Below are 11,251 nucleotides of genomic sequence, written 5' to 3' on the forward strand. Positions count from 1 at the left end.
TATATGGACCCACATCAGTTCAGGTTTAGAAATTGATCAAACCTGAATTTACATTGAATGTACATCATTGATTAGCATTTTGTGATTGGTGATGCCTTTTTTCCTGACAATTGTATATTATTTACAATAAAATAAAACACAGTTTGTGGTCTGTGAAATCTTTTTTTTTTAAACCAAAATTCAACTAGGGCAGTTGTTTTGTCATTTAGACTACCTTAGTTTTAGCTTGGTTAAAAAAAAATGTACAGGTTGATTTTGATGCCTTTTTTATGGAACATGTCAATCACTTTTGTTCAGTTTCACTTTGAAAATGTGGATTGTATAAACCAAATTTAGCTATGTTAAATTTTGATGAAGAAAATCTTTGCCCGAGTACCTAAGTGTGATTACTTTCATTTTGCACAGACCGATTAGAGAGTAGGACCCCCCTTCTGAGTGATATTAAACCATTATTCTTGGAATGGTTCATCTCCCTAGATCACTCCATTCAACATTAAAACTACCGACAACAAAAGCCATGACTTCTAAAGGGGCCAAGGAGACCCTCGTCTCCAAGCTGGGTTTTAAATCCAGCAGCTCTGCGTCCAAAACCGAGGCAGAGATGGAGAAAATCAGGAAGGAGAACGCTCACCTGAGGAAAAAAATCGATGAAATGGCCAAACGACACATCAAACCCCCTGAATCAGAGAAAAACAAGCTGCTGGAGGTAAAGGAGATTTATCAGTTGCGTTAAATATTTCTAGTCCTTTTTGGGTTTTTATTTATTTGTTTATTTACTGTTTGTTTTTTTTACGTGTGTGTGTGTTCTCATGTGATTTTTTTTGGTTTTCAGAGGATTCTTTCCCTTGAGAYGCTGCGTGAGAGGAACAATCAGCAGTTGCTGCTTAAAGAGCAGGAGCTGGAAACTCTGAGACAGCAGCTGTCAGCTAAAGGAGGGGAGGTATATGCGCTGACAACTCTCTGTGTGTGGGGGGGGAAACATGCGGTCCAAAATCACATATATAGTCAACGATCCATCAAGMAGTGGCCTGTACACACGGGCACGTCGAAACACTCATTTGGACACACCAAGGCATTGCTTTCCTGCTCAGAATAGGAAGATCTCTACAGCTGAGTAGTCTTCAGCTTGTGAAAGACTTTTGCAGTCTTGGCATTGTATTGGTGGCGTATGTGTTGCTGGCAGTAGGCAACTGTCAGAGTAGTGGAGGGGAGGAGGGAAAAAATCATAGTAGAATCCCAATGAGCTGCCACAAACAGGAGGGAAATCGCTTCCATCCCGTTTTGACAGCATCTCAGCAGAGTGAAGTTTAGACAAGCAGCAGAAACTGCACACCAACACATGGCGTTATATTCTGTTCACTTGACATTTATAAACTGTTTGTGTGTTGTGGCTGTCGGTTTGTATTAGCATTCGTGGCTTGTTACTGTTCGACGCTGGTGTAAAAATTCACGCTGATCTATTTGCGCCTGTTGCTTATCCTTGTGTAATCTGTCTTCTATTGTTGCGGAAATGGCTCTCTCTCTAATTTAGTCTAGTCAGAGTGGCGGCGAGCCGAACTGGGAGATGACATGCTGGTAGATGGAATATCAGCGTTTTGTTTTGCCCAGACATTAATCACGCTTGCCTCCTCCTCATTAAGTTTCATCAGCAGAAGCACTAAGTGGGCAATGCCACCAGACTTCAAGCCATGGGATGTCAATTATACAAGGATGATAATTGCAGACARAAAAACTGTTTTTTTTTTYYTKYSWSWRAYWMWYYCTSSYTRRWYAAACAARSWWGRYWKRCWTKCTTTMKWKRSRRSYSAMKYWMSYTYCYTTTTTWWAWWATTATTGTTATTTTTGTTGTGTATTTCAGGTGGTTGCATCGCTGCAGGCCCAGCTGGAGCAGCGGAGGAGAGAGACAGAGCAGAGAGACGTGATGTTCCAGAGCTTGTCACAGGAGACTGAGAATCTGAAAAACAAGCTGGCCACTGTTTCTGCTCGTTGTCAGTCCCTGGAAGCACAGGCCGCGGTGGGTTGACCTTAATACCTTTATTCACCTGTCAAGATGATCTAATTAGTTTGAAAACATGTCTCTTTTTTTGCCGCATGATTTGTCTCTGGGCTTAAAATGTGCTTGGCTAAACCTTTGTGCTGGCATGAGTTATAAAATCTTTAATATTTTGTTTCCTTTWAAAAAAAAAGGATGATTAACAACAACCTTGAAGTGTTTTACTGAGAAGCAGAATTGGTGGAGTAGTCATCCCTTCTCTCTGACAGCATATTTTCCCCCAGGCATAAGATTAAATCCTGCAACAGCTTTCTGTCCTCTGCCTTACATTCTAACTTTCTCCTTCAAAATGTTCACTCTATTACAGCTGCTGAATCAGGAGATGAATATCTCTTTCTTTTTTTTTCTTTAATATTTTCACAAAATAAATTTTTGCTTTGGGTCATATTTGGCCTCTGCWGCTCACAGAACAGACCTGCTCAACAAGCACCTTTAATCATAACTGCTGTGATATGACTTTAATCATAATTAGACCAGTGGAAAGTGCTGCTTCTAATGTGGATTGTCAACACATCTATCATAAAGTTCTCTATGGTTCTTGTACATGAAAGGCTTATTTAGGGGGTGCAGTTCTTTCTTTGTCCATCAGGGGGCAGTGTTTAATCTAGGTTTTCTAAAGGATCACCTTCATAAATTTGTTTTGATGAAAGATAAATGGTCAGTCATGATAYGGATTGTAATGGTGAATATTGCTACCAGTCTGCACTCTTCTTCTTTTTTACCTGCCATCGTGTGTGAATACCACACAGCTTACAGATGAAGTAAWAGTGATTCAAGAGTTGACTCGTCTTCTTAGCTATAGACTCTATTCTGCTGCAGTCACTGCAAAACCGTCACCAGAATTTTAATTGAATCTGAAGAAGCACTGGCAAAATCACACAAATAAATGTGAGCTTTATTAATCTTATTCTTGCCTTTGTCCTTTTTTGAGTTTCCAGTACTCGGATTGTTTTAAAGCAGCAAAGGAAAAACTTCCAATTAAACTTTGGTTTTAAAGGGTTTAACTTTTCTGTCACATTAGAGTCACTCTAACCCGCCTGGTTTATAAATTAGTTTTCTCTGAGTTATGTAGTTTATTTAATCAAGATTTCTTTTTTTTTCTGCTCCGTATGCGGATAATTAATGCTATCAGCATGTAGTATAAAGCTAAATTGATGAATTCCCATCTTTTTGTTTGTTTATTTACTCAGAGGTCAGCTGAATGCTTGAGGTGTTTTTGATTTTCTTAGATTGTTTCATGTATATTTTTAGACTTGAGGATTGAAAGCATTAGTACACAAAAGATAAATATTAGGGGTGTAAGAAAATATCGATACACTGAAATATCGCGATATTTCATTTCCTGATACTGTATCGATATTCTAAAGCCCTGTATYGATTTTTAATTAACGTTTAAAATGTCAACCTTCTTGCCAACCGTTCATTTTTATGTTGTAGTTCAGCCTCTGACCACTAGTTGGCAGCAGTGAGCCAGCCATTTGGCTCCTCTACCTCTTGAGCGCCAGAGAGTAAGGGTAGCATTAGAATTGTAAGTAAACATTAGCTTTTCTTTCTTTTTTTCAGTAAGAGGTTTTTATTTAATAGAATTTTTTGGACAAAAAAAATCGCAATATATCGCCTTGCTTACAGTATCCCAATATATCGGGATATATCGTATCGTGACCCCTCTGTTATGATATGTATCGTATCGCCAAATTCTTGCCAATATACAGCCCTAATAAATATAAATAGATAAAGCTATGTGTGTCACTTTTTTATATTACTGGTTCTGTTAGTGATTTCTAATTTGTCTTTCAGAGTTTGGTGAATTGTGWGCGTTTTTAAATATACCAGGCTGCAACAGAGAGATAAGTGTGTGCAGTGTTGTACGTGTGAGACAGGTTGAGTCTCCAGGTGAGCTGCTGTTCACAAGTAAATCTGGTGCTTTTATGCTACAGTGTGGCAACATGTGGCATGCTGCAAGTAGATTTCCTCATTTTGATTCCTGCACTGTGCTGAAAAGTAAAAATGAACTTTGTTTTTAGTATTTTCCAGAAAGAGCGGTAAAACATCTGTATTTCCATATTTGCTAAAAGGTTAAAATAATAATAATATAAATCTCTTCTTAGTCTATAAGCTTTATCAACCTTTATGTTTTTATTAATAAAACTAATTAATTTCATCAATCTGTTTTAATTTCAGTTAAAAAAAAGTTAATTTGATTTATGTGTAGATCATCTTATGATCTTCACCAGCATATACTTCAAACACTAAAATATTACAAACTTTTTATTTTTAATTTTTTTTAATTAATTCATTTATTAATTTCAAATAAAAAAAATTTATACACAACAAAGAGAGAAAAAAATCACACTTGAAATGAAAGGAGGCAGAAAAAAGAAAAAAATCTTATAATATCGACCCCTTTTTTCCAAAATTAATTTCAAACAATAATAATCAAGAAACAAAATAAAAACTTTAATTTCTTTTCAAACAACTTTTGATATACATTATACAATTTCATATTTCTTTAACAAACTTACTTTATCATTCTCTTAAACAAACTTCTTGTTTTCAGTGAATGAAATGTAAAACGAAACCTCTGCCTGTTACATATTTGTACATAAAATGACCTAAAATGTGCCTAAAAATTTGAGTCAAGAAAAATCTACTACTTTAAAATAGATATTGTGTAAAATTGCCAGTTATCACTGACGTTAACGCTGTTCTCCAGGACCGTTCACRGTTGGATCCCTTGAGTTTGCTTGCTTAGTCTTAAATAAACCACCAGCAGCTCCGCAGCGTTTTCCCTCCTCCTCTCCGTGTGCTCAGAAGTTGTTCAAGATGCACGTTTGAATTCCTTTTTGAAAAGTTGACAAGTTCATGATGTTTATCTGGCGTCAGAAGAGCTCAAACAGGCTTATCTCATTGATGRTTGTTCAGATGCTTCCGGTGACAGCTCTGTGAAGGCTCTGCCAGGAGTCTCAGTGTTTGCAGAGATCTGGGATGCAGACCYCTGGGTCGGGGCGACAGAACTGTGGGCTGAGCGGCTGTCCTCTGGGGATGGGTGTTGTGGAACCGACTCAGGGTTGGTGACCGAGGTCACACATCCAAGCCTTTGAAAAGCAGCGGAGCACAGATTCTCTGCTTGCTGCTGTGTGGTTTTCTTGCATTATTTAAAATTGGGCTGAATAATTTAAAGCAGCAAGCCTGTGTGTAATTTGGAGCCTCTGGCTGAGTTCTAGTTTTGTGTCTGAGATTTTCCTCTGTAAACTGAACAAATTGAAGAAACAACATAGATGTAAAATACCTCTTAAAATGACAGGGTCTGTCATTTGCTGTTTGCACAACTTAGTCATCTCGAAATATTTTCAAGTTATTTTTAAAACATGCTCTCAACCCTGGTGTGTGAGAATTACCTGCTGTGTGCATAACGAGAAGGCGCAGATGCTACAAGCAGCGTCATGCTGCTTTCTCATGCATAACACATACTTTTTTTTCTCTCTCTCTCTCTCTCTCTCTAATAAAACTTGCTTACAGAAACTTGAGTCCAGTTCAAATTAAATCAAGTCTCTTCATTTTCAAATCAGGAAGTGCACCATTTAAATGACTGCTGGATCACTGACCTTTTTAAAGGAACTCTTCTCTTCTCTAGAATGGACCGGTTCCTGCTGGAGACTCAACACTTGTGCAAGATCAACTCAGAGATGTGAGTCCAGTCGCTGGCTATTTATTTATTTATTTATTTATTTTATTTTTTTATTTTTTTTATTATGCAACTTGGCAAACATTTATCTTACTGAGGATTGTATCATTTTTGTGCCGTAGTTTTAGCTTATTGTGTTTCGAAAAGAAAAATATGAAAGAGCGTTGAGGTCAATATTTCAAGAAAGGAATTTCTTATTACCTTTTTTTAATTGAACTGTTCAATATACTCATTGCAGATTTTAAAATMAAACAAACTGTTTCTGAACTATAATAAATAGTGCAGTTTAAAGGAGTTTACTCCAGAAGTTTTCCACATGTATTGATCCGAAAATCTTAAGGTTGGTCATCGTTTGAATTTGAACAATTCCGGTTCCCAATGATTCCCGATTTCGACTTTTTTTAGAGGCAGAGTCAAAAAAAAGTTTACATGGTTTAAATGAGGTTCTTTTTAGACAAACGGATGTTATGAATTTACTTTTCACACAGGGGTATTCTGCCAAACTTGTCCATCTAACTACGTCATACACTTATATCCAGCCAAATAAGTTTTTTTTTTTTTTTTCTGTGTCCTGTCCGGCAGTATGAAACTTAGAATTAATGTCTGAGTGTCAAGATCAGGCCCAATAGTTTTACTTTTACAAGTGCAGCATCATGACTTTCACATTGATGACTTGATATATATTTAAACCTTATTAGAAATGCTTTTGGGATTGTTTTTATAGAACAGAAAGAGCATTTTTGATCTTGTTTTGAGACAATATACAAAGCAATAGCAGAAAGTGTTTGCTAATCTTGTTAGCCTGGAAATGTTTTCCTCATTTCCAGTCTTACCAAGCGCAATTATTTTACTGCAGTGGCAGATTATTTCACTTAACTTGACAATTTGAGTCTGAACACCAACTCAAATTGGTGTTCGGCGGCTTCTTCTTCCAGTTGACAGACTGGGTATTGAAATTAGGTATCGGAATTTAAAAGTGCGAACGATTCTGGGAGAATTGAAATATTAGTCCCGGTTCCAATCGAGACTCTATGCCCAATCGAGGGCATCTGAACTGCAGGTGTGCACTCAATGCAAACAAAGTTGAATCTAAAGAAAACCATGTGGAAGCTGGAGTCCTCTGCCTACATTAGGCTGGCTGTATTTTGGTTTTGTCTCATCAGTTGTACTTTCCAGAAAAAAAAAACAAGTTTACTGCAGTTTAGATTGYTTTTAAAAGCAATCTGCATATTTTTACTGAACAAATCTGAGGATAATTGTTGAAGTTCTCAATCCCAAACAGCGTTTCCATCGACGTCTCATTGCTGRCTTATTTTCTGTCACTTTGGCCGTTGCTTCATGATGGCCAGTCATTCCCAAATTTTGCTCACACATTTTTTTTATTTAAGAACACATYCACCATTAATGCAGAAAAACAAATTGTGTGCACTTTGATCCCATTTAAAAAAAATTTTAAGGCACCAAAACATTTTTTTTCTAAAATAAGTAGTGCAGCATTGAGGTAAAGGTGATCAGTTTATAAAAAGAAAAACAGGGACTCATTGTGGGATCTGTGGTTCTCCTCATCAGGCTCTTGAGAAGAACCAGCAGTGGCTGGTCTACGATCAGCAGCGGGAGGTCTACGTTCAGTCTGTCATCGCTCGCACACTGGAGCTGGAGCAGCAGCTGGCCCAAGCAAAGCAGCAGCAAACCAGCTCTGAAACCACTGCGGAGGGTAAAATATCTGACATACCTTCATTCTTTTACACAGATAATATGTAAACATTTTAATTAACTAAATGAAATGAAGTTAAAGTCATTTTAATAYGAATGTAAAGCTTTTTACAGTTTTACCCGTCGCTTAAAGGGGACCTATTATGCAAAATTCACTTTTTAAAGGTTTTTTTACTCAACTTCAGGTATATACTTCTTAAAAAACAGTCCTAGGACCAAAAAAATGCACCCAGGGGCATATTTACTGTTAGTGAATGTATTTTTAATGTATATTAACGACAAGTTTTATACTTSCGTCATTTTTTGATGTCACAAGCCGTACGACAACCCACCGGAACCTGCGTTCAGCCCCTTACCTAGCAACCCCCGGGTGAGACTCCACCTCCTCAGTATAAAAAGCCGTCACAGTTGTTGTTGTGCAATGTGCAGCTCATTTCACAACAAGCCTCCAATAGAGCAATGGGTAGAGTGTTGGGTCAGAGAGTGGGTGACTAGGGTTCGAGACACAATTTAATTATTTATTTATTTTCATTAGTTATGAACATGTTTTCTCATGTACCTCTATTGTTTAGCTTATTAAAGCCTTGTTAAAGCCTATTTGTTTGCGTTTCTGAGGTATTTTGACCGCTGCTGCTCCCTGCTCTGGTAACAGCATGCAGTGAGCACAGAGCAGTGGAGGGGGAGAAAAAAAAAAGAAGCTGCGACCGACTCTGCCTCTGGGTCTCATATGGTTGTACAACGGAGCCATGCTAATGTAAATGCTGGCTTTGGAGGGCGGAGTTAATGTCAACAGATTTTTGGAGGGCGTTACCAACAGAGCTCATTAACATAAACAGCTCTTCTGAAAGGAAGTCAGAGCAGGCAGAACCAGAAAATGGGAAATTTTATTATCTGAGAATTATTTTGTGCATTAAATTGAATGAACATGGTCTGGATAGCCCACAGACATAACAAAAAAATTTCTAGGACCCATAATTGGTCTCCTTTAAATGTTCTAGGAAGGTGATGATGAAGACGGGAAAACSTTTTTCTCTTGAACAGGATGTCGTATTTTGATTGAATTTCTTCGCTATCTCTTTTGATCTCAGCTTCTAGCAATTCCCCAGGTGCAGAGAAGGACTCTGAGCTGAAAAGCCACTATGATCAGTTGGTTTTGAGGCTGCAGAAAGATCTGGAGAGCCAGAAAGATGTGACTGCCAAAACCCAACAGGAGCTGAATGTGGAGAAGGAAGAGGTAAACTGAGTTTCTCTTCCCAACTTTATTAAAGCGTTTTGCATGCTGTGGCTTGTGCTAAAGACATTAATGACAAACCTCGTCCCTCTGAACAAAATTATTGACATTCCCTGGTTTGAAATGCCCCAATCAGTATGCAGCTGAATGGCTGCATGCCTTGGATTCAGACATCTTTATAATTGATCTGCAGAGCTTGATTGAAGAACTGAGTCGACTGACTGTGCGATTTTTTTTTCTCGCTGCTTCTGCAGGCCTTGAAAGCTCAGGCGGAGCTGCTGCGTCTGAAGGAGCAGGTCAGCAGCGTCCAGGAGGAGACGTCTGTGCTGCAGAGGAGGTACGAGGACAAGTGCGGCGAGCTGTCCGCCTTCCTCGGGAAGTACGACGAGAAGAGCAAAGAGCTGGACGAGGCCAGGCTTCAGCTGCAGGCGCAACGAGTTGGCAGCAGGTGACATCAGCGAGCTCATATCGGGCACGGTGTCATAGTTTATCCATAAAACTGAACTGTGCTGCAGGCATGTGGGAATAAAACGCTGAACAACACATTAAACAGGACATTTACTTGAAAAATATGCGAGTTATTTTAGGAGTTTGTCCTCATTAATTCATGTCTGCGTGCAATAAATGGGTAAGTATCACTTGTGTTGGCATTAACATAAATTACATAAACATCCAGACATGCGGCAAATGAAGAAAGAAAGGTGTCTGAGTGGGCAGAGCGGATGAGAACGGAGCTGGACAGTAGGGAAAAAAAACTGGAGGAGGAGAGGAAACGATCTGCCGAGCTTCTGATGCAGGTGAGACTACCAATTTCTCTTTTTGTGTTTAGACTTTTATCACAAGTACTTCTTTGTGAAAGTTATTTGCTCGTAATGCAGAAAAGGCAGTGAAAAACTGCATTAATYGAAAAATAGATTTGTCTAAATCCCTCATTTATTAGAACTGAAAAGGACTGAATGCATGGTAATTTATTCTCCAAATGTACTACACAATAAACTGTCTCTGCATTGATAATTTGTCTTCACAGGTTAATATGCTGCAGAAGTCTCTGCTGAGCCAAAATGAAGAACAAAGGAGAATCGCAGCTCTGGAACAACAGGTAGCAATTGTTTACAAAYCCGCTCAAGTATAGAAATAAAAAATAAAATATATATAAAATAAAATAATAAAGCGTTACAAAGATCCCAGATAAAGTGTTTTATTGAAGAGKTGCAGYTCTGAATGTTCCCATTCTTGCCCTCCACTGACGTTACTGCTTCTCGTCAGATCCAGCTTTCTGCCAAGGWCTTTGAGAATGAAAAGATCGATCGTCGGAGCATGCAGCAGCAGCTGCACAAGGTTCTGAAGGAGCTTCGCAAAGCTCGAGACCAGATTGCTAAACTGGAGTCTGCTGTAAGTGTCAAACATTAATCCTTTTCAAATGATGGACTGAAATGAAACATCAACCTCCATGTTTTAAGTTAGAGTTGAGCGATGAACTGTTTGTCCTAATTATTGCTTTTTCAAATGGATGTTCATTTTAGATATTTTAACTCGTCTTAGAACAGAAATGCTTTAATTATTCTGTCTTCTGGTAAAAAGCCAAAAAGCACTTAGAGGAGCATTTATTTTCCRCCAAAATAAAAGCATAAAAGTGATCTAAAACACAATGACTGAGGCAGACTCATTCCATTTATTGTTGAATCATAAATTGGTTGGCTCTGCTTCAGTGGGTTCTGCTTTTCTGATTCATTCCTGGAAGTGCTCATCCACCTGAGCGATTAAAATATCTGAGCTTTGCACTGTTTACCCATGTTGCACACTAAAAGGATGCAATGTCACGTTTTCAATTTTAGAGGCAGACATGTGCCCGCTTCTCAGAGCCCAGTTCGTACAATAAGCTTGATTTTGAGCGCCTGACTATTGACGATCCTCACGGCACCACATCCCCGTCGAAAGTCGTCGGCCTCTTGGATGAGAGTTTCTTGGAGTGTCCCAATTGTCGGGCTCCATATCCAGCTAGTCGCCACAGAGAGCTCCTGGCGCACATGGATGACTGCTTTGCCTGAAATGGCACAAMGTTTATGTTGGTGTTTCCTATTCTGGAATTTAGGACTGTCTCTTACACACACCAAAAAAAAACAACCTTTGATATATAAGATCAGGGCCCGTATTTATCAAACTTCTTARAGTMGATTTTTAGACTTARGTGCTGAAAWTTTYTTAGATTTGCTCCTACTCTCAGWCTTAAGTGTAAGTGCCAGTTATCAAAATTCTTAAGTCTAAGAATCACTCTTACTCTCCCAAACAGTTCAGACTGCTCCAGAGGACTCTTAAGTGTTTAAGAGTTGCCACCAGGGGTCTGAGATGAACTGAGAAGACAGAGATTACAGCTGTCCTCCTCCCCACCTGAGTTTAATTCTCAGTTATAAGGTCTGGAAAACAGGTTTAATCAGAAATGCAAAAAAAGAAAAGTACAACTAATCAAAAAATAAAAACTGCTGATAATGTTTGACCAAAAGGCAAATATTTATATGTGGCTTTTTTTCTTTAGAAAATATTAAATATACTCAGCTGGTGAGTGCATGCG

General features: G+C 38.4%; 1 protein-coding gene across 1 annotated transcript; it reads left to right on the top strand.

The window, feature by feature from the left end:
* The first annotated feature begins 477 nt into the window (after nucleotides 1-477).
* Nucleotides 478-11,245, top strand: cep55l (centrosomal protein 55 like). The gene is made up of 11 exons (XM_014007595.1): nucleotides 478-706; nucleotides 833-940; nucleotides 1,859-2,014; nucleotides 5,688-5,741; nucleotides 7,308-7,452; nucleotides 8,540-8,685; nucleotides 8,937-9,130; nucleotides 9,359-9,479; nucleotides 9,710-9,781; nucleotides 9,949-10,074; nucleotides 10,518-11,245. The coding sequence occupies exons 1-11, from the start codon at nucleotides 518-520 to the stop codon at nucleotides 10,728-10,730; spliced, it is 1,524 nt and encodes a 507-aa protein (XP_013863049.1). The 5' UTR covers nucleotides 478-517; the 3' UTR covers nucleotides 10,731-11,245.
* The last annotated feature ends 6 nt before the right edge of the window (nucleotides 11,246-11,251 follow it).

Source organism: Austrofundulus limnaeus, unplaced genomic scaffold (genome assembly GCF_001266775.1).
Source record: "Austrofundulus limnaeus strain Quisiro unplaced genomic scaffold, Austrofundulus_limnaeus-1.0 Scaffold43, whole genome shotgun sequence".
NCBI lineage: Eukaryota > Metazoa > Chordata > Actinopteri > Cyprinodontiformes > Rivulidae > Austrofundulus > Austrofundulus limnaeus.